The sequence below is a fragment of the Dermacentor andersoni genome, chromosome 4, assembly GCF_023375885.2.
Source record: "Dermacentor andersoni chromosome 4, qqDerAnde1_hic_scaffold, whole genome shotgun sequence".
NCBI lineage: Eukaryota > Metazoa > Arthropoda > Arachnida > Ixodida > Ixodidae > Dermacentor > Dermacentor andersoni.
Window position 1 is genome coordinate 56952311 of NC_092817.1, and position 27761 is coordinate 56980071.

A 27761-nucleotide genomic window follows, 5' to 3' on the forward strand; every position below is an offset into this window, starting at 1 on the left:
ACTATCGCGCATCTATAGACCCTTATTATGGGGCAATTTGCACTAGAGAAATGAGGTAGCACTTTTGGGTTGTGCGCCACGCATTCCCTCAGCGAACGCGCACAAATGCAAAACCATTACCGTTTCTGCCCTGCTTCTGTGCGATCAGATGTCAGAATTGCAACTAAGGGCTCACTAACGGACTGTCTTCCATTCATCTGCAAAATGTTTAGCGATAGAGGGAAGACGTATTCAGTAGTTGGCTGCAAAAATAAGAGTCTGGTATATTAAGGAATGCAATGAATCTCTGTGACCGAGTCCACAAACTACTGCTACATAAGGACTGTGTGTTGCCACCTCCTTGCGATGCACAGCTTTTCCCAAGGATAAAAAAATTCACTCATCCGCCAGCACTATATCACTAACCTCCTATCACTATTGCTAACTTCAACCCCAGAACCTCAGCAAGAATGAGTATACCGCTTGTTACACCGTGAGAAAGGGAGTTGCTCCACTGCCTGGCATAGTAAGTTTCTTGTACAGCATCTAGACACATCCGCCTCAGTTGACACGCAAACTTATGCTCACTGATCGCCAGTGTATCAAGAATAAGTAAATGGGCACACACTTGAATCGATGCGTTGAGGCATCGGTGACAGCAGCTACACCAACAAAACATGAATGTTTGGAGCTGAATGTGTCGGTCCACAGAGTAAGCAAGTGACTAGCAGTAATACGTCTTTACTATGAGCTTTTAACAATGTATGGAACATCTGCATTCTAAACCCCTTGAGTGCAGTAAGAACAAATGTATCGCAACGGTGCATACCCGCAAGCCGTTATGCAGAAAATAAATGATCAGATAGTGACCACGCTGAGGAACTTTACAGAGTCAGAAACATGACAAGCTGCTGCTTCAGTGTTAGCCAAATAAAGAACAAAGAGCAAAACACACTGATCCCGATTTAATTCACAAGTGCAAAGTTTGGACATCTTGGAATACATTTCTAGCCCCATTTCTAGTACAGCACCGTATACATGACTTGTGCCGTTTGGACAAGGCGTAATGAGCTTTGAAAGAGCTTACATGTTCTTTGAAGCTGTGGCCAAAGCTTCGTGTCGTCCACCAAGTAACTGTCTATGATATACACTGAAACAGATTTACTGAGCTGCACCAGTTTCATGCACATGCATCGTAAACATGGATGCTACGGAGGCAGCTGAGGCAAGCAATGGACGTGTCACCAGGTGATCAAACATGGCGGCATCCATGGGATTGTCATGGGTCTATATTCTTTGCCGTACATGGCAGGCACCACTATGATAGCAAGAGAGAGTTCTCTCGTTGCTTGCATTTGCGACCAAAAAAAGTGCGAAACACATGAATGGATGATATATGTATGCATGATGCAATTCCATACCAGCCAACTTTTGCTGTATTATCGTAAAATGCCATATTTTCAGGGCTCATTTACTATTGTTGTATTGGCACAAATTATTTTGCTCTTCTCAATTTGCGTATAGTTTAGAGCAAAACGAATTTCCAAAATGACAAATGCAGTCGCTAGGCTATTTCCTATGGCCCATTTTTTGGGCTCATTGATTCAACAGACCTACCCATGTGGCAGCGGCATGAACGGATAGAAGCAATGTATAATGGCAACTGAATCATTGGCAGCTGTTTTGTTAATATTTCATTAACAAACTTCATAAACATTTCTGCTCGTCTGTGTGCAGATTGTTGCTGTGACTATACGGCAGAATGCCTGTCCACAGCACCCCTACAGAACAAACTCTGCAAACATTTAATAATATGCAAACATATGATTACGGGGCTTGCAGGTTGTGACTGTGGAGAATCTATAGTCGAGGCCAGAGGGCCGCGTGCGTCTAAAGGTGATATGCTGCCCAACATGATGCTTTTAGGAAGAAACTGTGGGGTGCGTCCAAAGTTGAGAATAGGTAAACCCACCCTGTTTGCCCGATTCTCCACAACAGTCGCAACAGAGTGAGGGCAGCACAACGTACCGCGCCAGAAGAGCGTCGAGAGAAGGGGAGATCAGATAGTCACTGTCACAAACAGGGGACTCCGAGGTCAATGTGACATACATCGCAGTTGCTGGTCACAGATAGACAAACTCGACACATAAACCCGGTGGTGTCGCGATGTTGAGGTTGGATACAGAAGGAAGTTCCAACTGTAGAAGGCCAGAGGAGCAGTCAATAAGGGCAGAATGGGTGCTCAGGAGGTCATGGCTGAGAATGACGTCATGGGGACACTGTTGTATAACTGCAAATGTAACTGAAATCTGGCGGCCAGTGAAGCTCACACGCACAGTGCGAACGCCAACGACAGAAGGTGTATCGCCGTCAGCAATTTGGAATGACAGGTGACATGGCGGGTGTCAAAGACGAGTGCTCATGACAGATAGTTGCTCCCCAGTGTCTATGAGTGCCGAAACAGGCACGCCATCCACTTATACGTAAAAAAGTTTTTTTTTTTTGGTAGCCAGGGTCAACAGAGGATTTCCGGGTCGGGTGGCCAATGCACCATCACCTGTAGGAGCTGCACTGGTCAGTTTTCCGAAGGTGAAAGACAAGGGTTTGGTGACGGCGAGCGATGGTCAGTGGAAAGCAAGGACATCCATTCTGTGGGGATTGCAAATGGTCATAGCATGGTGTTGGGGCAGGAAAATCAGAGTATGGTGGGTCATTGCAAGCACGAAACGAAGAGGACAGTCGACCGACTGTCTTTCAGGCGGGAAGTGTACATGGGATGAGGTGATGACGACCGGCGACAGCTACAATGGCGGGAAATATGGCCTATCCCATTGCAGGTAAAGCATATTAGCCTGCCACGCATGCGACACTAGTTTGGATCGCGGTATTTGGTATAGATGCATTGTGAATGGGGAGGTCGAAAGAAACTGCTGACCAAAGAAACTGCGCAGATGGGATGCATGCCTGCATTCCCGCAACCCCAATGAAAATGGAAAATCATGCAGTGCAGCAGATGAGTGCCAAGAAAAGGGAAACAGTTGAGGGCAGAAGAGGATTAAATGGTGTGATAAGATAAGGAAATTGTCAGGCATAGGATAGAGTTGGCATACGCGAGACTGGTAATCAGATTGCTAGAGGGAGGTGTTCATTCTGCAGTGGACATGAATAGTCTAGTGATAACTATGAAATTTGCATTTGAAAGGCATCACAAACTTCAGCTACTGCTTCCTCCATTTGTGATTATGGCACTTAGCTCTCCACGATATTAGATGCCAATTTACCTGGAGTGTCCATATAATTGCTATTGCAATAATTGTCTTGCCTGTGACAGCTATTGTGTGAGCATATGATCATTGATCTTCATATGCTGTTGAGCTTGATGATCATAAGGTTTGTACGCCTCCTTGAAACCCTTGAATTCTTTGAAAACTGTGGCTAGGGGTGGCTTTTGACCATTTAAAGTAAAATACTCCACATTGTGGCTATGCCACGGACACTTTGGAAACGATCCTAAATATTTTCTTTTCATAGTGTCGCCCAGTGATGCAATATATGGTGGGTCCACAGCCAGCAACAACAGGCTTGTTTAAACTACCATTGCCATCCTGGAGCTAGATGAGGCCAGATAAAGCAACAAAACCTAGCCACCATTTTGTTGTTTTGCTAATGATTCACACTGCAGCCATCATGGCTCCATTTTCGAGCCCTAAGTTCTAGAAATGCCTGGTGGAAAGTAAGCTTCAGCTGTTTGGTTTTAACGCAGTGTGTATCTTTTACTGAAGTCAGACACTACTAACCGTCATGCTAGAAGGTAACCGACATTGTTACAATGGGAAAGTAAAATTTGAAAAGCCACCTAAAAAGCTTGAGCTGTGCAACATGGCAGCTATTCAGCTGCAAGAAATTGCAGTTAAGAAAACAAGTTTAATATTTGCCAGTGTATTTGTACAGGTAAGATTTGTTTACTTTCCTTGAATTTCGACCTTTGGCATCTATTTGAATTGTCCTTCAGTGTTAAGTCTAGTGATTTGTACAAACCCTGTGATCGTGACGACCCAGTGAGTAGTATGCCTTCCACATCATGGGAAAATAGACTGCATTTTTCAACATTAAAGAAAAAAAAAATCTAATGTATTTTATAATGGCAGCGATCCATGCTGCCTGCGAAAGGAAGGCTTCCCCATTCACCCCAAACCTGCTGGCGCTTGTGCCCGACACGATGTTTGCTGTGCATGCGAACATCAAGGGACACGAGGATTCCGACACCATGTCTTTGGTAATACATGTGTCTTTGGTAAAGGTCGTGGTAAAGAAGCTGAACCTCAATAAGCAAGTGACTTAGCCTTTATGCCTTATCCTGGGAGCTTATATCAGTGAGGAAATAAAGAACAATACGGTGATCACAGTCCTGATTATGATACAGGCAGCAAAATCTAAATGTCCAGAACATCAATATTGCAAAACAGGCATGCCATTAAAGGGACACTAAAAGAAAAAATTTATTTCAGACAAGTTAGTAGATTACCCATGTCAATGCCAAGAGAGAGAGAGGGAAAAAAAAGCTCATACCATGAGAAGACGCTTTTCTAAATGGGGGGGGGGTGAAAGGGGTAACAACCATAAGACAGGTGACACCTTCTCAGAGTTTCCACTCCAGCTCCTTGTGATATCATGGATTTTGATGGCAACTGCTCTAATCTAGTGAACTGTTTATAGGTAAAGTTGAGTTACATTGTATTCTAGAAGACCTGAAGACTGAACTTAGCAAATTTCAAAATCTTACTGAGTAGCAATGGCCCAAATACAAAAATTTACTTTGCAATCAGTCTCATAACGGCGAGTTTTGGCACAAAATTTAATAAATAGAACTGTGACCTTTATTTTCTAATAATCCACTCATTACCTCAAAATCGAAGAAAATAGGGTTTTGAAAGAATAAACCAATTTAGTGTTCGTCTTTAGTGTCCTCATAAAGGGACACCAATGAGAAAAATGATTTCTTCTGTATCAGAAGAAATTACAATATCCACAATATCAAAACGCCACTCTTGCCACGATAAGACACTTGGTAACCCAGAAAAAACGCCATAACAAAAGATGGGTGGTGACGCCTCCTTGAAGTTTCCTGACCAGCTCGTGGTGATGTCATGGATTTCGATAGGGCCTTCTAGGGCCTAATTAATTCTTCAGTGGTAAAGATAGACTAATTGTGTTGTATAAGAGCCAAAGATTGAACATGGTGAGTGTCTGGAACTTTTGCTGACTCAACACGGCCTAAGTATGAATAATTTTAAATCTGTGACGTCACACTGGGGTACCGGCATTGCGGAAATGGCACGAAATTCCAAGGCGGATACCTTGACCTTCATTTCCTCTACTAATAATGAACCTAGTGTTTCAAAATTGACTGCAGAGATCATGAATTAACACTTCATCCGTCTAAGCTGATTGAGTGTTTTGCTTTAGTGTCCCTTTAAAGGGGCCCGAAACACTTTGTGAACGTAGTAAGAAAATGTTGCCGATCTGTTAACGAGACTACTGTAGACATGTGAGCCAAATATTGTTGCATTGCATGCAGCAGAGAATTTACAATTTCGTGTCAAAAGTAGTGACAAATTGCCTGCTCACTCCTTGAGTGTCGTGCATCATCACAAGCTGCTGGACCCACAACAGCTATTCGCTGACTTTGTGGTTGTGAGAACATCCTCAGTAGTAAAGTTATTGCTCATTTGGATTAAATAAATGAAAAATGTGTATGTCTGTGATCCGGAAAAAAAAAAGGAAAATAATGTACACACCTAGAAAAAAAACGGGTAACTTTGCACTGCTGGTCTAAACACGACAGTTGCACTTTGCTGCGTCTGCTGCACCTGGCCTCCAAGATGAAAAGCATAGATATTGCAGCCGCCATGAGCCATCTCATGTTGAACCTTTGGGTGGGGCCAGCGCTGCATTGCTCCCTTACACCTCCTTGCCGTCTCCCCTGTGTAGCTTCCGGCGCGCTACTGGAAATGAAAGGAGACAAAGCCACTGATGCTTCTGATAACCACGTCTAACCCTGCTTGTGGTTGAAGGATTAAAACATTTTAGCAGCAGGAGGTTTGTGAGGCAACATAATTTATTGGGGATGTCATTCTATTAGTCATAAAAGTGTTTCAGGGCCACTTTAATGTTTGTGACCATTTCATGTAGCACAACAAGGAGCGTGTTTTTAGCGCAGGGCCTCTGCCGCTGTCACATGCTGCGGGGAATCGCTTCTTTTTTTCCCCCTAGTTCTTATGATGAAATGATTATGTAAACTAAAGAGAACACTAAACTAAACTTAAATTTAGAACCTTAAACCTGCTCCAAGTACAGTAGTAGGTTCTCCAAAACTACATTTTGCCTGATCCAGTGGCTGCTCCAAAATGTAGAAGTGCATTGCCACCACTGAACACACACAAAAAAAGAAAGTATTTTCAAGAAAGCGAATGAAATTAAAGTGTATTTTTCAAGTGCAGTGTCACAAGTATGCTTCTGCTCCATAGGCTTGTCTTTATAGCTAGAAAAGGTCTGCAAATATAATGTCCAGTTTCCCTTTAGTAATCTTTCGCCTGATAGTCTGGCCTGGCATGTGAAGAATAGTTGGAATAGCTGTGCCTTGTTCTTTACAGATAGTGGGGCGAGGTGTTGTGGACAGCTGTCCATTGGAGCACATAATGGTAAACGAGCTGGATCGTGCCGCACTAGAAACTTTGAGCATGGTGTGCACCTCGTGCAAGGCCAAGGAGACAGCGGTTGCCCGCTGCAATGACTGTGCCTCCTTCTTGTGCAACAACTGTGTGACCGCGCACCGCTACATGCGCTGCTTTGAGAGCCACGCCGTGGTGACCTTCGAAGAGCTGGGAGGTGCACCAGACCCTGACCAGATGGCTCAGGTGCATCGGCCACTCACCTGCCTCACCCACACCAGCGAGCTGCTCAAACACTACTGTCTCACTTGTCAGGCAAGTGCTTTGCACTTTTCCTTCGTTTCAGGCATGTGCGTGACCAGTCAAATTCACACTATCCAGCAAGAACCAATTTCAGGATTGAAATAAGGAACGTTTTGGGCCTATATAAATGCACGGATGTCAGCTAGTACTTCTGGGTGGGATCAAATTAACAGAAGTATACTGTATCAGGGTGACCAACCAAACTCGAACCTGAACCGAACATCGTACCAAAGCTGAAATTTTAGCTGAAACTGAACCTAACCTGAACTGGAAAAAGTAACGGTTACGAGTTCAGCACAAAACAGTTCAGTCATATAGAGGGCTCAGTAATGTACATGGTAGCTCAATAAATGAGCGATTCTTCAAAATATTTGTTTCTTCAGTCGGCACACTCAGCTAGCAGATTGCTACTACTTGCGAGTTGCGTTGTGTGTGATATGGCGATAGACCTGGGAGAAAGGGGGTTAACCGAGTGGCCCGATTTTTATTAATCGTATCATGAGAAGCCAACAAACAAAGACACCAAGGAAAACATATGGGAAATTACTTGTACTAACTAATTGAGTTAAAGAAATGATAAATTAACAGGTGGGAAACGATCCCACATCTTCGCATTACGCATGTGATGCTCTAACCAGTTGAGCTACTGCGGCGCAGTTCCCAATCCACTTTCTTGGCTATTTATGTGTAAGCACTAGAACCAACCTTGGGAGTGTTAGCCAGCGCCACCACTCGCAAACCTTGGTGGCGAATGCCAGTTTTATCCCAGGACCAAAACTTTGTTTTGGGGTCTCCGCAGAATCGCCGTCCCTGTTAAAGCTCCCAATTTCGAAATTACAGGTCGGCTTAATACGATTACTAGATGAAGTGTAAAATGCGCATGCCAGGATACACTAAGAGCAAAAGTGACGGTGTTCTCAAGAAGAGAAAAGCTTGGGAGATGCTTAAGCTTTGCCTTTAAAAGTAGAACGCGATAGCATTCAAAGGTCCTCGACTGCTTTTCACGCTTCCGGGGAAATGCTTGCGGCAAGTGCTATGCAGGAAAGCGAGCTTTCTTGTTCTTTTTTTTCCCCTCCTGTGCTGCAGGCTGCATGGAAGCAAGCGCCATCTAGTGGTGCTGCAAGGAAGCGAGCGGCACGCACTGCTCTATGATTGGTAGAAAATTTTCGCTCGCGGTCAATGCCAGATTTTCTGCATAACTGGGCCCTTAAAGCTGTCACTTTAATAGGAAAACCAATCAGTTCATCAGTACAGCTTCATGTAACAATAACACAGTGATCACTAATGTGAATACTGTCACTATCTTAGTGTGTGGCAACAACGCTACTTAATGGCACAGGAAATGTGCTTTTGTTGTGTTTCTTGATTCAACATACATTTGGCATCTCCAAGCAGATTACAACGCTCTGATTTTTCAGATCTTTCCCAGGGTATAAATGTTAGACTTTTTTTATCCGTGCCTAGTTAACTCAGGCAATCACTGGGAAACTGCGCCGCAGTCACAAGACTTCAGGCGCGTATATAGTCTGAAGTAGAACGAGTGCACAAGCTATGTCATGTTGGCAAGAACAACAACAATACTTTAGTACTTTAGGCATCCAGTTACGTTGGCTGACGCACTGGCGCAGCCAACGTAACTGGATGCGGCCAACACGCTCAGACATTAGGATGGCTCTTGCTCCACTCGTGTGTTGGTTACGCTGACTGCGCAGACCCACAATGCTTTGCAGAAAAAGGCACCTATGCCACTTAGCTGATGGTCTCAAACAGCCATCCAAAGCGGTGCATGGGTTGGGGATCATTCTATGCATGCTCTGAAGAGGGCAGCCAACGGTGTGCACGTTTAGGTATACAGGGGAGGGCATTTCGGCTGGTGCAGCGCAAGCGCCCTAGTGTGACCAGCCGCAAGCAACGCTCGCCCGCGGACTGATTACGTAGGACTATAAACATGCCTTTACTCTGCGGATCTCCTGACTGAGATACAGAAAATATTGTTGACTTGTCCATGCATGAGTGCTTACCACAACGCATACAACATGACGAGCACGTTCTCACAATTCGAGACTGTAGAGAACTGTTTCGAAGGCAGTGTTGACATTTTGCTTGAGACTCATGTCACCACACTAAGTGCAATATGCTACAGAGTAGGCTAGAATATGACGCACGCCATAGCAGAGGACATGGGTGTTGCCACCATGAGCAGAGCGGGGGAGAAGGAGTGCTACAAGTTGCCCTAAGCTGAGCCTTCACCTCCTGCTGCACTGCGCAGGTGCCTATCTGCAATGAGTGCACACTGGGCGAGCACAAGCCTCCTGACCACGAGTGCGAACGGGCCTCTGAGGCGGGTGCCAAGCAGCGAGAGGAGATGAAGACACTGCTCGCAGAAAGCAAGAACCACCTGCAATCTTTCGAAGAATCTCTCGAACTTCTGCAAAATGGTCTCACAGACCTCCAGCAACAGCGGGACACAGCCAAGACTGCAATCCAGGTGCGGAGAATAGTTATGTGCCAATTGAAATGTGTGCTGTTGGTGCAGATTGAAGTATTAAACCATACAAAATGACCAGAACGCACATCGTGACAACATTATAAGGCACTGCGAAGCTGGATCTTTTATTTTTTTTTACAACCACATGATGCCAGGGAAAGCATAGTGTAAATAAATTGTTCCTGTTAATTAAAATTTAGGAATAGTGAGATGGTGCAGAGCGCACATGTCTCATTATGCGAATGGTGCTCTACCATTGAGCTACAGTGGCAGTCATCCTCCCATAACTTTCTTGGTCATAGGTGTGTACCGTATTTACTTGCATAATGATCGCACCCCGAACTTGCCGCAGCGATATGTCGTGTGCCAAGTCTAGCTAATAATTATCGCGCTTACCATCTGTCGAATGCTACGCTAACGACTCGTCTGCACGCACCAAACATTCTTAAGTAGATGCCTCATTTCATTACTTTCATCACTTTCCGCACTTCCATGACAAAAAGAGGTACAACCAAACTTTCCTTTATTATGGGTAGGCTTTATAATGGTTGTGGTCAACAAAAACAAAAAAGGCGCCTTTCGATTCTTTTCACCTGCACTCGTGAGCACGCAACAAATCGCGCGCGGCAATGATAGTAGCCACGTTTACACTGATACGTTAAAACTGTACCCTATTCATACGTCAACACTTGTAACACAGCTAAGATATTTGCCCACCCTTAGCGGAAACGTGCCGTGTTAGGATAGTAGTGAAGACAGATGCCGCAGTTTCCGCAGCACGCCGGCCATGCGTTTCTGTCACTGGCAGCTAAGCACACCCATCTGTTTCTGTCCCCTCAAAGTGGACATCGCTACGTTATTGCCGCAAACTTGCCGATATTAACGATATTATTCATTACTGATACGGAAGAAACTGTTTCAATGCACGTAATGTACTCACGAGAAGAAAAAAAAATCGCGTTCGGCTTGCTGCGCCCGCCGCCATTTTTGTTTTGGTGTCCCACACCCGCATCCCGCAGAGAACGTGGGACGAAAAAAAAATTGTTTTTTTCGCGGGAAATTTAACCCGCGTAATGATCGCACCCCTGAATTTGCGTCAATTTTTCTGACAAAAAAGTGCAATCATTATGCGAGTAAATACGGTATTTACTAGATTTAGTGCTGAGTGTTAGCGAATGTTACCGTAAAAACCGGACTATAGGTCGGACCGGAATATAGGTCGATCCCCCAACTATAGAATTCTAAAAATGAAAAAAAATCTTTTTCAGTGGCAAAAGTACCGAAAGACATGACACCCTTACCTATAAACAAATGCGACTCAGCGGGTTGCACAATGGTGACAGTATTTATTTAAATGCTGCTCGCATGTGCACCTGGCCATGTTTTTAGCGATATCGCGCGACCATCGACCCGCGTGCTTGTCAACACCGTATTAACGGCGATGAGCAGCGAAACAAACGAGATACGCGCATGTGTACACATGCCCTTACTTTCGCTATTTCGCCGCTCCGTGCCGTGATGATAAAAGGTGCTGACAAATACGCGGGTCGACGGTCGCGCGATACTGTTAAAAATTCGTCGGGTGTACAGTACACAGAAGGGCACGAAGTCCGCAAGCGCTACTCCGAATCAGAGCAACACGTTTGAACAGAGTCGGATGACGAGTGCTTCTCGCTGTCCAGTCCATAGGCGCGTGCGATCTCTACCGCTTTCAAACGAATGCATTCGACCACAGGCAGCGATCTTACACGCAGCTCTCGGACGGACTCCGCAACCTTGCCTTCCAGTTCTGCAGTTCGCTGCGATCCGGCCACGAAATGACGTTTTCTTTTGGTTGCTGCAAGTTGTAATACGTTGCTTTTACCTCCGCCACTATTGAATGCTATTTTCGGATACTCCAAGTTCGCGCTGTGGTGCCAGGTTGCCGTGGGCTTCCGCGTACTCAATCGCCTTTTTCATGAAGGCGACGGTGAATTGACGTCGGCTTCCGCTCATTTTGAAACAAAATGAAAATGCAGCCTTTAATTAATATAACTTTGCGACAGTGGAAACGCAAAATGCCGGTGCCACAATGTCGCCACGCCATAGAATAAAGAACTAACGCCGCGCTGCTGATGATGGCGATGGCGAAGGCGGCTGTTTACTTCATCCGCCCATTGTTGCAAGACTTCCGTAGTTTTTCCGCCAATGTCCGGTATATAAGTCGAGGGTCGACTTTTCGCAATGGTTTTTTGAAAAAAAGTTCGACCTATATTCCGGTTTTTACGGTAGTAGCAGTCCTAGCATTTTTCGTGTGTGTGTGTGTGTGTGTGTGTGTGTGTGTGTGTGTGTGTGTGTGTGTGTGTGTGTGCATGCATGCTCGCTTATTTGGCTTGGAAATGGGGTTTCATTATGGTCATTAGCTGACTGTGTATCGATGCCACATTGCACAGTGAACTGTTCTATTGTTGCCCTTACTTTGGAAGATGAAGGTGCAATTTTTTCGTGGACAACACAAAAGACAAAATTTGGCCATATTCAGTTACTGCTGCAGTTTTGCATTAGTGTGTTTTGTATTTGGCAACGTTACTTACCCAAGCCTGTATAGACCTGTAAAGTAGGCTTACATTGTCAAAGCAAACAAGTTAGACCCATGTCACACTGGACAGGTTAATGTCATTCAAATCGAATGGCATTAGCATTGAATGACATTATTTAGTTGCTGCACAGTGATATTTAATACCATTAGAATCAAATGACTTACGCAATCGAATAAGTTCGCGAAACTCACTCTGCAAAGCAAATGCATGCTCTCCACCACAGATACAAGGCAGAATATGGCATTGAGCATCCGTAGTTTCAGAAGCATTCATGTAAAGAGGTAATTAATTTTGTGTGGATTAAGGAGTCTGTCATTTTAAGTAGAAAAAAGCTGCGCAGCAGGCGGTCACAAAATGTTTTTACTCTCCACTTCAGTGGTATCTGGCGGCCGTCGCTTTACTATTCGGCCATACTGTAAACAATCGGGCGCCTCTACGCCTGTGTTTTCGGCGTGTCGAATGAAATCTGCGTCTATTTGACGATCGAGCCACTTCCTCTGATTAGTATGCGTTGCTCGCAATGCAAAGCACACATCAGCTAACCGCTTCACCTACTGCAACTTAGCGTCGTTCAGCGCTGCCATGTCAGTCATATTGTTTGTCTGCAATTTATTAGCTATGGCTACTAAACTGGCCAAGCCTTGTTTTGGCCTATAGTGGCCAGAGATTCTGGAATTAGACATTTTATATGTGTTTTATATTATACACCCTATATTTATGTTAAAATAAATAGATTTACTTTTCAGACATTCTACACAATACTTGTTTTACTTTTCTCACCAATTTTTTTTTGCAATGATCGCCATTGATATCATGACCAAATGACATTAATTTTTCCTGTGTAGCACCACCACGGGCCGAATGCCATTCATTGTATCGAGTGTCATTTGAATTTAATGACATTAGAATGTCAAGTGTGACAGGGGTATTAGCTCCTTTATTGAATGGATTCTTACCTAAGGAACAGTTTGTCTCTTCTGTGTAATATGTACACTGATAATTTGCATGAAGTGCTGCAGATAAATGTGTGGGTACGATGGAAGCCTATATGATAAGAGTCAAGCTTATAGTGTATGGCAGTCTGGACATATGTCAGTGACGCAGGTTGTGTTTATGTCTAATGTGTTGCCTAGTAAAGAGAACAGGAGTTGCGTTTGTCTATCTCTCCTCACAGAAACCTCGGACATTGCTTTTCCCCCAAAAGCTTCAGCAAGAAAATGCCAATGCTGTGCAAAAACACTATCACTGAAGCTGACTTAGTGATGCGCTAAATGATTTTGTGCTTCAAGAGTATTGTTTTTAAAACTGCAGGAGGCATTTGAGAAGTTCAAGTCTCTTCTGGAAAGGCGCCAGGAAGAGCTCCTTGAAGAACTGGAAAAGTTACACTCTGAGGAAGAGCTGCACATAATGGACTCGCTGCACCTAGCAGAGAAGACTACAGAGCACATTGAAGAGGCCTGCCACTTTGGGAACCGCCTGTTGGAACATGCGAATGCTGTTGAGCTCCTGTCTCTTAAACAGGCAAGTGATAGCTTTGGCTGACGTACAGTCAAACCCCATTCTAATTAGGTAGGCAATAACCATCCATGATTGGTGGTTGTGGCATTCTGCTGCTAAGCAGTTTTTGAATGGCGTACTTACATGGGATCTACATGTGTTCTACTGACAGAATTTGCATGAGCCTAGTGAATCTGTAAATTATTTTAATTTCGGAGAGGAATATATTCTTTTACAATAATCAGCAAACATCCTCAGATGAGGCCACTGAAGAAAGCAACGATGAAAACCTAGAGATAAGGGTTCCTGTGGCTGGCCTCCACACAGGAGACTGCTTTGAGGACTACTACGCTGGCACTCAAGTACCATTATGTGGGGACACTGGTCTTGATTAATTTTTTATAGAGGGCCTCTCGCTGGTCTCGTCATCCATGGATCACAGACGTCGAGCTACCGAGCTGCAGCAGAAATTCTCAGCTCCTCCGCCATCAAAATTGTTTGTCTGTCGAAGCGGGCATGATACCGAAAGCACTGCATTGCCTTAATAAAAAGTTTGTTAGCGTAATAGTGGGGTTAATGGAAACTTTAGCTCAGTGAACAAGGATTTAGCTGCTGCTATCAGCAAAATTGCATGCAGAAAGTGATAAAGGCTGTCATTGAAGTGATGAGCAGTGAGCTTTTGCTGAGGTCTTTGATGAGCTATTGCAGTGTTGCAGTGCTGTATATTGCTGAATTGACGCCTGGCCCTTTGAAAGCTGGCAGTTTCAGACACATTTACACATCAGGTTTATCTTTTGCAAGTGGACAGCAGCATCGCTCTTTTCTTTATCCAGGTGGTGAGCACACGCCTAAGGAGCCTTATTGCGGACACCCCAAAGCTGGAAGCACCAGGCGAAATAAGGTTCGAGTTTAACGTTGATCACTTTGAAAAGACACTGGCTTCTCTCTGCGGCCAGTTGCGACAACCTCGGACCGTGTCCGTTCCTTCACCGCCACCACCAGCACAACAGGCCACTCTGTCAGCATCACCAACACCTTCCTCCTCTCCAGTGGGTTGTCTTGGGGGCAATGCTTCTTCCTCACCCATCCATTCTGCCTCCTCATCTATAGGTGGAGGCAACATGTCTCCACTGCATTCCGCAGCATCGTCGCTTGGGGGCGGTGCTAGCAATAGCACATCCATGGTTGTTGGGTGTGCTAGCATGTCCCCAATCCACACCAACGCGTCTCTTGTAGCTGCCGCAGGGGGTGTGGGCAGTCTTTCGCCACCTCTCCATCACTCTGGAGCGTCGTCGTTAGAGGATGCAGCGGCAGCTGGAGATCCGTTTGCAGCACTTTCTGCAGGAGCGCCCCTGGAGGTCGGCCTGCTGACAAGTGCAGCAGCACAGTACAACCTAGCACGCCTCGCAAACATGGCAGAAGGCCCCGAGGATCCAGAGACAACCCCTGATGGTCCCGTCACAATGGCAGATCTGCTGCTGGACCCATCACTAAGCGTGTCAGCAGCAGAGCAGAATGTACTGAATAACCTGACTGCCCTCGCCAAGCTTGGATCGGTGTCACTCAACAATGCAGGTGTGCCTGTAATTCTTTTGGTGTTTTTCACAAGGCTTGACACAGCACTGCTTAGAACTGTACTGGCCACTGTTCTTTCTTCCTATCATGCAATTTGGCTGCATCTGCCATTTGGCACAATCACTTTAGCTGTCAGTGCTTAAAAGTTACATAGAAATTTTTTTGTGTGGGCTATATCTATTAGAGAGCTTTAGGTGAAGGGGATGCCAGCTACATTGTGGGCCATTTGTGTCCCCCAACACTTGGGTGCAGCTTCTGTCCCCTAACCTAAAGCTCTCCATTATGCTTTCACCATATGCAAGTGGTTCCTGTTAAGGGGGGAGGCTACCCTGGAGACCGAACTTTCTTATTTTTTAAGATATACAGATGAAACTTTCAGGGTACGTTGACACCACCGAACTATGAGGAACTGCGAAGTTTCATGAAGATATGTGTATTAGTTCCAGAGTTATTGAGGTCTAACTAGGTGATTCATGTATATGCCTGAGGAAGAGCCTGGAGAAATGCCAGGACATCGTAGGAAGCTGAAATTCACTGTGATGATCCCTTGATAGATATCCCAGGGGGCTAAAGAGCCCTTTTCTTTAATTTCTCCTCCAAAAAATTTTAAGACAACTTTGAATTTGATGTAGCCAGTAATGACCACATTCATCAAAAATGAATTGCTTATTATAAATTAACTGCACCAGCTTTCAAAAAAAGAAGTCTGTTACCCCCTGGCAAAGTCATTCAGGAACAGGATAAAAAAAACTGCATACAAATCTGAAGAGCAGTTCTTGAGATATCGCCTTCCCCAGTACCACTACTAGCGAAAAAATCCATTCTGAGAAAACAGGCCTTAAAGTTGAACCCATGTGTTTTTTTATTAGAAAGCTCCTGCGGAGCTTCTAATTAGCTCTTGCGGCTCCAGCCACACTCAGTGTGTTGGATTTTCGACTGGCGACAGCCGAAAGCACAGTTCCGCCGCTGAAAACGTCTACGCAGTCGGCACTCGCTGTGGGAGACCGGAAGTTCGATGCTCGTACAAGACGCATATCGCGCTCCCGTGCACCGAACATCTGCACTGTCTTGGGCTTTGCCGGCATCGTGTGCAGCGAAAAACCAGCGAAAAAAAAAAAGTTGAGCAAATAATCTAAAAGATAGCGCAAGGCGATGAGCAGCGCGCAAGCTCATGTTGAGGCGGACGGAGCAAGGGGCAACGGCGACGCGAGCGCGGCATCAAAGGGAGCAGCCGCCGACGCCTGCGCAGCAGCCAATGGAAGGCGCACTTTAGCCCTCGGGATTTGAGCAGCCGCCGGCGCCCGCGCAGCAGCCAATGGCAGGCGCGCTTTAGCCCGCGAGATTTGAACGCGCTGCTCCGGCCAATCAGCGCTCCGCATCACATCGCGGGAAAACGCCAATAGCGCCTCAACCGCTCCGACGATGCCATTTTGCAATGCGGCAAAATAGAGACAAAGAATCCACGGTCAAAACGACACCAAGATGGCGCGAGCATGCCGCATGGGCCGGGAATGGCGCGCGCACGAAGTTTGACTTGATTTCGGCATTTGCGCGTGTTTTTTGGGCCGCGGTGGCCTCAAAAGTAGCGTTATTTTTAGTTCTTTACGGTTGAATTAGGTGTTGATAATTACGGAACAGGTAGTTTATGAGACATACTACCCAAAAATTTGGTTTTTCAAAAATCGACTTTTTCGCAATTTTTCGGTTTTCAAGGGCCGCGTCCCCCCTTAATGCCATAATGCCATTTGTCCTCACCACCTTGACACAATGTCTGGGCTTGGTAGCCTTGGACTAGTGGTGCTGTGGTGGACCAGTAAGCACCATGCAGCTTCAGATAGGGAAAACAAGTGGTGTTGGCTTTGTGTATTTCACAGCATGCAGACTTTTTCAGCTGGCAGTTTTCATTGCCTGCTGTGACTTGGTTGCTTTGTCTACATTTAGGATGTGTGTACATACAGCCCACGACAACGGATCAGCATGGAACATAATTTCGGATACAGTAGACTTGACATTAATTCTACTCTGGTTAATTCGATCTTGGCTGAAGGTCCCGACCGGTGCCTGTGCATTTCTACGAGCTCAAGCTGTCATCATTTCAATCCTGAAATTGGCCTTCACCCGATAGTTCAAACTTGATCAGTCAACGCATACATGCCCGACCCCTATGATGACACAATAGCGGCCCCTTTAGTGGCAGTGGCTGTCTCGGCAGAGCTTGGGGGCAGTGTATGCCTTGAGCGTATGTTCTATTGTCGAAAACACCTATTCTCAGCCCACCCTGGAAAATTTTTCAAGCAATAATTGTCGCTGACAATGTTTGATTACAGTAATTACTTTTAACGTGTACCTTTCTTTTTAAAAGAAAATTGGGCCACAAATTGCCTGCTCGGTGCACGTGGACACGAAACCAAAACCGTCTTCATAACGTTCGTATGCTTTGCCGCATGATGCTTATGTATGGTGGCAAAGCGAACTAAAGAAACCATGTGGCGAAGCTGACTTAAAGAAACCAGCCACCATTGTGCAATATTTTGTGATGACAAAAAATTAAGTGCGTATTGGATTTGTACTTTGTTTAGAAGCTTTAATGTGCTTTCTACATTACTACTTTGGACGCATAGAAAGTGGATGCGTCTTTGATTCGGAGGTGTGTTAGAATTGGGTAAATACAACTAATGAATCAGCAGTGTATTTTGGAATTTTTTCTACATCGTGTTTAATTTGCCTCGCCACATAATTTGATTTATTTCATTGGGTTCGTCATGGTTGAATTAATAGAAGTCGACATTGTAACAGATTATTCTTCTCACTTAGTTGGGTCTACCTGTATTATCAATGCAACCAATTCTGTTACGAGAACTGAAATTTGGGCAAGTTTGTAAGAATTCAAACTTGACTTAAAAGCACAAAAAAAAATAAAGAAAAAAAAAGGGGGACACAACAAGGTACGCCAGACAGGACAAGTGCCATGCACCATGCTCATCCTGTCTGGTCTTCCTTATTGGGTCCTCTCTCCCTCCTTTTTCCTCTTTAAGTTGATTATCAATTCTTTTAACCTGACTATAGTGGACTGTCGGGTTCAGTGGACAAATCTTCAGGGAAAATCAATCCATTGTTTGTAGCCGAGCCTCAGCAGACGATGGCTCATGCTTCTTGACTGATGTCGGCTTTTAGCCAACAGCAGCCATGTATGGGAATCTGCTATATGGTGAAATGCGGCAGGCGGCAGGAGCCCCGAAATGGGCGACAAGCAGGTGGTTTAATCGTCTGCTGTGAACGAAGTTGTAGAGAAGTAGATTGCTCGAAGGTCACATGCATTCATGAGCATGGTCTCGAGGGTTGCTATGGCAACGTGGCCTCCAGTTAGTCCTGCGCTGGTCAGTGAGACGCCAGTGGCAGTTCCTTTGGATGTGTTTCTGGTGAGCATTGGCGAAAGACTACGGCAGGGATGCAACGCATTCGACATTTGCGAGGAAGAGTTTTGAAGGCATTTTAGGCTTCCGAAAGGCACAGTGCAATAGCTTTGCTATGAGCTAAAAGAATATTTCAGACCACAAAGATTTAGTGACCTTGACAATGCAACAAAAGTGCTGTATGCGCGGCATTTTTTTGCCACGGGTAGTTTTCAGCAGTGCGTCTGGAATAAAGGAAGTGATTGGGTTGTCGTAAACATCATTCAGTGACATCACAGCCATCGCCAGGGGCACTGCAATCGTGGGCAAAGAAAATTGGTGGGTTAGATTCTTCTCCATATGGCGAAGGAGAAGGCGCTGCAGTCGAGGAATGGTCTCTTGACTGCGGCAGGATTTACAATGTTGTGGAATGTGTGGCCAAAGCTCCCATTACAATTATCCGTCCTTAAAGGGACACTAAAGCGATACAATACATCAGTTTAGACTAATGAAGCATTGTTTGAGAACCCTGCAGGCAGTCCTTTCAAAAAAATATTTTGATTATTAGATGAGAAAATGAAGGTCCAAGTATTAGTATTTGAATTTCATGCCGAAACCCCAGCGCCGGTACGTCAGCGTGACGTCAGGGATTCCAAAGTATGTTTTCGCATTTGGGCCGCGTTGGCTGAATAAAGGTTTCCGAAACTTGCCATGTTTAATATTTGGTTCCTTTAGAACACAATGTAATCAATCTATATCGCTATATATAATTAGTAGGCCCTAGAAGATGCCATCAAAATCCAAGACGTCGCAGCCCCCAGGTGCGGGATCTCAAGTAGGCGTCGCCACCCGTATTTCGTTCTTATGCTATTTCTGGCTTACCAAACGTCTTATCGTTGCAAGAGTGGTGTTTTTGGTGTTGTAGAACAATAATTTACTGGTGCAGAAGAAATCATTTTGCACTTTAGTGTCCCTTTTAGAGCCTAGCTTTGGCTAGCAACATCTAGCGACAAAAAAATGAAACGACACAGTGTAAAATTAGACCATAAGCAGCTGCATATGTTGCAAACCCACAGTTATTACTAGAAATAAACATGCAAGTATTTAATGCAAACCAATATTTTTTATCGAACTAGCAACATCCTTCAATTATTATATTGTCCTCAAAGTACAAACAAAAATAGTGACGTGAACTTACGGCAGATCGGCGCTCGTCGATTGGTCTCCCTCGCGCCGCAACCTTCCACTCTTTCTCCGTGTGACGTAACAGCCAGAGCAAACCAATTCCAAAGTGAACTGTTGCAGTATACAGGCCATGATAGAAAACTTGACATTGGGACTGTCATATTGGGTAGTGTATTGACTGCCAAAGCTAAACACACTGAAATCTACTGTTCTTAACCAACTGTGGCACACCTTCCTTTGACGTTGGATTTCTTGCAATATGTAGGGTAAATATTGGAACAAGCAGCGTTCGTAGTAGTGGCTGTCTTAATGAAGCTAATCATTGTGTCTAATCAATTTGTCATGTAGCTGTCTTTTCCCCATTATTTTCTCAGCAGATCTACGGTGGAAAAACTAACGCAAAATGTATTGGGGCGTCTGTTGCCATGTTGTGCAGGCCAAATCATGTTGAATGGACAAGTAGTGCCGGGGCTGACTCTGGAGCCAAACGCACAGACCTCTCCTCCTCCCCCTCTGCTCTCCTCTGGGCGGCCGAGCAGCAGCAGCAGCGGCAGCCTTGGCTCGCATCAGCAGCTGCTGGACTCGCTGCTGAACGGCTCAGCGCTGTCCCCTCGCTCCTCTTCTCGAGGCTCACCCATGCTGGACAGCCTGGTCAATGGCAGCTCTATACTGGGGCAAAGGGTGCCCATCCTGGCAGCTGGCAGCGGTCTCGGTCAGTGTTGTTAGCCACACTGTTCAGTACTGTGAGCCATTTCGTTAAATTTTCAGTGATGGCCTCTCTGCAATATTGCTTCTTCATCATCTACAGTACACTGTCTACAATTTCCGAATTAGGCCCAAAGAGGGATGGAAAAGTTTTTCCTGGAAATCTTTTAATTGATCTGGCATTGCGCCAACCATTATACTACCATGGGTATTCCCAAACCTGAGTGCACTGCTGGTTCCTTTGATGTCCCCGACTGCACATGCCATCTCTTTAAGGCCTCTTTGACACTGGCATTCCTTCTTCAATCGTGCTGCTGTTTGGAGCGAGTGTAGGTAATTTTCACAGCAGTTTTTTTTTTTCTCTCTCTCTCTCTCTTTCACTTAAAAACGGGCAACCAGCACATAAGGCCAGTGGTGTTATTTTCGTGCTAGGACACTGACACAGCCACAGGTTGTGAAAAACTAGCTATTCACAAAATTCCTGAGTGCTACCTACTTCTCCCGTAATCATGACCATGCAGCAAGCTCCTTTTGTGCATTAGGCAGATGTATTTCGCTGGACCTGTGCAGGGAGAAAAGCTAAAATTTAAGGTGGGACGCGGGTCTTAAAACTGAAAATCACGAGAGAGAAAAAATGTATATTTTTCGGAACTACTTCTTTCGGCATCTGTAATGCCTAATCTACACTTTATCAAAACGATTTGCCCCGATAATGCACCCAAAGTGTCAGAAAAAAATTATTTTTTCAGCGCGGACGGCGAGAAACGACTGCAATGTCGCTCAGAAACACCGGAGTTCACTGAGCTATTTCCCACCGCTGAGTGCTGCCATCTTGGTATCGCTCGAAAGCTTGAAAGTTCCGCCTTTCAGTTCCCCGCATCCTCGCCGACAATGACCACATAGAAAAGGCGCAAATGTAAAACAATCAGTGAAATGCTTATGCAGAGGTTCTTTACTGTTTCGTTTCAATATCTGTTCACATAAGCCTGACATGCAAGGTTACTTCTCTTTTTTTTTTTTTTGATGACAATGGGTCCAGAAACTGCCTGCACATTGCAATCAGATTGAGGTATGTGAAATATTGGAATGCAGGGAACTGCACGAAGTGCGACATTTCATGATTCATAGACAGCTATAAAGACGTCTTGTCAGTGATGGTGATAGGCATTAAGTATCCTTAAATGTAAATTTGTTTCATCAATTGAGGAATATATATGCGAAACATCTTTTGCTTCACTTGTCGAAGCTAGACTTGGATAACCTAGTTTTAGCAAACCCTGAAAAATAATTCAACGAAGAGTGTGGCTCTGTAGCAAGTTCTTATACTGCTCTATCCAATCTCGTGACACAATAATTCCCTCATCACAATGAGGGTACAGAATAGGTGGTAGCCATGTGAATGAGTTCTTTATCTGAGATTCTATCTGTTAGTAAGCATGACATTTCCTGGCCAAATCCTGTTTTCCCTCATGGTTTTAGCTGCATCATTGTGCATTTGCTCTTGAATGTATCAGAATATGGCTGTAGAATTTTGCAGCCATCTCGTGCCACCACCTTAACCTTGAGTACTATCGGCTTTAGGGGAGGCAAGAAAGGGAGGCCATAAAACTTCTTAATGGTTGGTGCAATACCTGAATTTCTTGAAAACTGATGCAGAGTTGTCCTACTGCTAATAAATTGACTCGTGAGGGTTTACATTTTTGGGCAATTTCTTAAGCAGGAAGTGAGCGTTGTGGATTTTCTTGTTGACGAGTGCTCTCCTTACAGTGTCTCCATCACTGTCTGTGCAATCTGGATACGTGCCTCCTCCACGTAGTGCCAGTACGAAGTTGAACACGATGCAGATAAGGTACCTGTCACTTGTGTGCGTCCCATTCTGTTTTATATGCTTGGTGTGCAAACACAGTGCTGTTAGATGAAATGTCTCTTGATAGCCTAACTGTTCATTCAGCTAAAGTAGAGGCTGCGATAAGAAAATAAACAGATGAATTGGAACATGCATGTGTTGAAGATCTTTTTCTCTAGTGTAAATAACCTTCACCAAAAATTTAAAATAATAATATGTGCTGTAAAGGTTACACAGAATGTTTGCATTAGGCTGCATTGCAAAGCCCAGTGCCTAAAGCTGTAACTGACGGCAGATTTTGCCTTACCATGAAGCCAGAATTGAAGGCGAAATTGGCATGTAAATGTGCTTCACACGTCATTAGAGCTGCACCTTGCTTCACAAGAGAACAGCAGTGAAAGTGGCAGTCACTGTTCATACGAAACGGTTAAATAAAACATGCTGTCCAAAGTGAAATAGGTTGTACAATGAGGGGGCTATGGCTTTGGACAGTCTTGTGTTTTATTTGCTATGGCCTTTTCCAAACAGATAGAATTCCATGAGATCTTTGATTTCATACTAAAGATGATTTTCTTGTTCACATTGTCCCAACATTGGTGCGGGGCTGTTGTTGTGTGGGCTTGAATGTTGTATGCAGTTATTTGCGCAGGTTTACGCATGCCTCCGTCCTTTCTGAGGGCGGCAGTTAGGAATGCAGGTTACTAAGGGGCATGTAATATGCACAGAAATACAGTAAATTGCAAACAGTCTGAAGCGCTTATTGGGTATGCTTTGGTAACTTTGTATGACCACACGTGCCGCTTCTGTTTTCAAATGCGGTTAAGCATAAGCCCCATCTTTTCAGTTGCCTTTTGTTTTTGTTTTTTCAGTGTAGTCCAAAACAAAGTAAAACAAGTACATTCTTGCAAGGGAATATGGCAAGGCAAAGGATTTGTGAACATTTTGGGCAAAAGTAACCCACCCAGCACTTAAGAAATGCATAGAAACTTCAGTACCTTTGTCCTTGAACAATGCGTGTAGTGTAGTGGCACAGCTGAAAAACCCCTCAGTGCAAGCACTGGCAAAAACCTATTTGAAAGTTACACAAAGTATCACACTGAAGATAAAGGAAGTTTAGAATGGTCTGAAGGGCAGCCGGGGCTATATGATTATCTGTCCCAAGTGGAATAACTTGGCTCTAAGAACAAAAATTGCACAGCTGTCATTATGAAAGGTGGGTAAAAGTGAATTTTAGCATCACATTGCAAAAGAAAAGATAGGAGGGAGGGACATTTATGCATAAAATCGACCTTTTTCTTCCAGTAAGCAATCCCTTGATCGACCACTATTTCAACTAAATTTGACGAGCAAGATGTGTATGCTCCCGCGCCTTCTTGTCTCTTCGCAGTGGTAACATTTGACCAAGGAGTCTCTGGCAAAGTCCCTTCTTATATATATTGTTGCTTGTGTTCTTGAAGTAGCTTCTCATAATTTGCACTTTAGCACACCCGTATTTGCTCACACGCAGCAATAACACCTTTTTATTTTACTGGCACAAGGGCAACATGCCAAATATGACATGGAAAAAAAAAAAAAAGAAGAGAGAAAGAACAGTACAGTGAAATCTCGATATAACGAACTTCAGGGGACTGCGATAAATTGTTCGCTATTCTGAAAGGCCATTATAGTGAAAGCTAATGGATACTATCTTTTTTTTGTTTATTGAAATATCTTAGTGAAATTTTCAGAAAAGACTCGTAGCAAAAGTATTAGTAGAACTACAAAATTTCATGCAGTTATGTTCACTGGTTCTCAAGTTACAGCAATATGTCAGAATGGTGCACATGGTTTTCTCATTCCAGACCTGGAGAATTTTCAAAAGGTGCTGCAATTGTGAAATTCACTATGATGATTCCCAGATAGATACCTCAGGGCAAGACAGCCCTTTTTTAAAATTTCCTTGCTGAAAACTTTTAGCAGACCACCGAATTAAGGGGGGACATGGGGATCAAAGCAAACTTTTTTATTTACCAGCCGATTTTGATGAAATTTTGCACAGGTGTTAATAACATCACATAAACAAAACTGTGAAAATATGGCTGCAATATCTGAAGTACTTTTTTGTTTACAAAATTTTTCTGCTTTCATTTTTGCAAAATGCCTGCACACCTGTATATTGATGGTAGGAGTTCAAGCAAACATTGATAGCACTCCTATATGTATCCTCCACACAGTGACATTCCTGTAATTTTTTTAGCCTAGCAGATTTTTTTTATATTCTCATTCCTTGGTAGCTACTTCAGTTGCATGAAAATCTCGACTGTGAAAACAAAAGATAACAAATTATTGAAGCTACTATTTTGAAAACAAAACATGTCACTGTGTGCAGTGGTGCACAATGAGTGTAACAAAACAAACGGTGTAAAAATATTCATAACAGTGGCTGAGATATTGGCTTTGCAAGTTGACCTTGGTGGTAGAAAAAAGTTTTGAGAAAAAGGTGTTCGAAGTTTTGAGCCATGTTTATTCGAGTAGAAACCACCGGCCTTGTAGGTGCAGGTGTCAGGTTGATCTCTTGGCTTCTTGGATCTTTTATGCTTGCTTTCATGTGCTTTTTGTGCCCTCGTCTTGCTCAAGGCATCTTTCTTAGCCGCTCGACTCGCTTGAGTCCGTCACCACCGAGCATGCTCCTCCCGCCGTAAACCCTATCTTCCGTTCGGTTGCCGGCACAGAACCAAGTGACGCGCGGACAGTGGCGGCGGTCATATTCAACACCTCCGACAAGATGAATTGTGACTCGAGATGCGACTGTATGGTGTGACCGTTGCTGATGCACGGTTCGTTTTCACGGCCGGCAGACGCACGCGCTTGGACCGCACTTTCGTCGTTCATCTCGGTGACGGCGGTGGCACAATCGGGGTACATCGCGGAGTATTTACGGGACGTCGCAGGCCCGGAAGCATCGGAAACGGCCGTTATTAGTTCGGTATCATCACCATTGGAGCTCAAGGCTGCAACAGCCTGCGAACTGCCCGGCAATGCGTCGACAGTCTCTCTTGCAAGCTAGCGCGCGGACACATCTCTGCTAGGACTACTTATCGTTTGGATGTTCGGCGGCTTGCGCTTGCGGCTGCTGAAGCGGTGCTTGGTCGCGTATTTCGTCGTCCACGTCCGCCCAGTCATGCTCGAAACCACCAAATGAAATAGAAAACTCAAATCGGAATAAAGCGATGAAGCGGCGGTGTACCTCGAATATCTAACACGTAAACAAAGGCGCAGCAGCCAGCGCGCGAAGAAACGGGAGAAGCAGACGCCGCAGCAGCTCGCTTCCAGAGCCGGCCAATGGGGCGGCTCATAGAACGCACGTGACGGAGCAAGCCAATCGGTGGCCGTAACAAGCAGCTCCGCGACCTTCAGACTTTTTATGTTTTTATGCTTGCTCTTCTCTCTCTCAGGAAATGAAAGAGGGGCGTCAAAAGGCGAAGAGGCGCGCTTTTCAACGGTACCAGCATGGCCGCGCCGCGTACTGCCGTTCCGGAGCTAGGGGCGCTCGAAAACTGCGACTTTTCCACAGATTTTGACGAAATTTTCGCTGTATTGCCTGGTGTATATATTTATTTATGGTACTTAGCAGTCGTTTTCAGCGGAAATACTTGGAAAACTTATAGAAAAGGGGTGAGAGATTCGGAATCTGCAACTTTCTAAAAAGTGATTTTTGGGTCGTTTTTCCATAGTTGATCCCCGCGTCCCCCCTTAAGTGTTGGCGATTAAGATTTTATCAATCAAATTTTGATTAAATATGACCAATCACAGACACAATATATATATATATATATATATATATATATATATATAAAGAATGGGCTTGCTTTGCCCTCAAAAATTTATTCAGATACACAATAAAAAAGAATCTTATGGGAATCTGATGAGAGGTTACAGAAAGATGGCTGGAGCAAGCAGCCTCACCAGCCAAAAAAGGCATTTTGCGAAAATGAGCTTTGAAAGTTTTGAGCACATCAGTTGAACCTCGCAACAACGAAATCGGCGGGAAACGCGAAAAAATTCGCTGTTGCGAGAATTTTGTTGCGAAAAAAGACAGCACAGATAGGTAATGCATCGCAGAACAAAACTTTACTGTCCAAATTCTGTTAGCTTACTGTGCAAGCTTTGCTCGAGGATATAGAACCGCATTGTTGACAGTACAAAGTGTGCCGCATGCGTCGACCAGCAGTGGCAGTAGTGCCGTAGCGCAGAATTTACGGCCAACTGCTTTCGGCGATGCGATCACTTGCGGAGATTTTGCGTAACTCGGCACCGGATGCAGAGCAACAGTGCATGCAGCAGCATTTCTCCAGCGCACGCTGTTGCCCGTAGGCGCCGACGCGGCCGATGCCGATCGCAAAAGTGATCGTATCTCGTGTACGCGAAGGCAAACGATCGAGATAATGGCCCTTTCGCGCAAATCTACATCCGGCGTAGAATCCGCACACGATGCCTGTTGGGTGGCACCAAAACCAGCAATCTAGGGATGCGTATTCCCGGACGATCGGTCAATCATGGCCCCATGCGTGACACTCCATATGCCGCGACCGCCATCTCAAGCGCCATAAACAATTCCACGTAGGTGGTACGTGGATTTCTTTGTTTTTGCTGCATTTTTCCCACCCAGGCGCACATTACGCAGTGCACTGCCGCGATCGGGGATTGTTGTTCGAAACGCGCGTCCAGTTTGCGTTCAGTCTCGCCTCACGCGATTGGACTAGGCCTCGCCGAGTCGTCAACCGCGGGGAACGCAAAATGAACGCGCGTTTCGAACAACGATCTCGCCTGGAAGGCACGCAAACACCGTCGTCACATGTCGGTAGCAACGTGCGTGCCGCTCATGGTGCTGCTTCAAACGGGCGATCAACAAACAAGATGGCGGCCATGACGTGTTTCCAGCCCACTGATCGCTTCCGGTGCTTGGTTGTTCTGGTGAACAAAAATGGCGGCGCCCACGCATGTGTAATGTGGTGGTATTTTACGCAATTTTAATGCAAAACAATCGCATTTGAGCACATTTTGGAGCCTGCTAGCCTTACGCAATATGCGGAGTTACGTTCTAGCAAATTTCGTTGATGCAGGATTGCAGTACAGCTACATTTCGTTGCCGAGAGGTACGAAATGCATTGAATCCTATGGGCGTTCGCCGGGGATACGAAAATGTTTCGTTGTCGTGGGAATTTCGTTGTTGCGGTATTTCGTTATCGCGGGTTCCGACTATATAGCTCTAAAATCACCCTGCAGCATAACTGGAGATGTCCTTAGGCACTCTCTTCTTTTGCCGCCTTTCCACCTTCTCTTGCAATCGCTTCTTGGCCTTTTTCAAGCGCAGAGAATCTTTCTCTGCTGCCCGTATAATGGCCAGGGGGCCAGGTGTTAGCCCCTCTGATGAACATAGCTCTTGGGTGGCCCTGTGGCAGCCAGCATTGTATCTTAAACTGCCTCATGCAGTGCTGTCTCCACAGGCCACCACAGCATGGAGTGATTCTGATGCATTCTGCGTCTTTGCTCCCAGGCAGC

General features: G+C 45.0%; 1 protein-coding gene across 1 annotated transcript in view; it reads left to right on the forward strand.

Moving 5' to 3' along the window:
- Positions 1–27761, forward strand: part of mei-P26 (E3 ubiquitin-protein ligase meiotic P26) — a 49252-nt gene that overhangs the window by 3028 nt on the left and 18463 nt on the right. The window contains exons 3-8 of the mRNA XM_050182968.3: positions 6633–6965; positions 9223–9441; positions 13332–13541; positions 14351–15092; positions 20106–20381; positions 22142–22223. Coding sequence (XP_050038925.1) covers positions 6633–6965; positions 9223–9441; positions 13332–13541; positions 14351–15092; positions 20106–20381; positions 22142–22223 — 1862 coding nt within the window. The remainder of the gene's footprint in view (positions 1–6632; positions 6966–9222; positions 9442–13331; positions 13542–14350; positions 15093–20105; positions 20382–22141; positions 22224–27761) is intronic.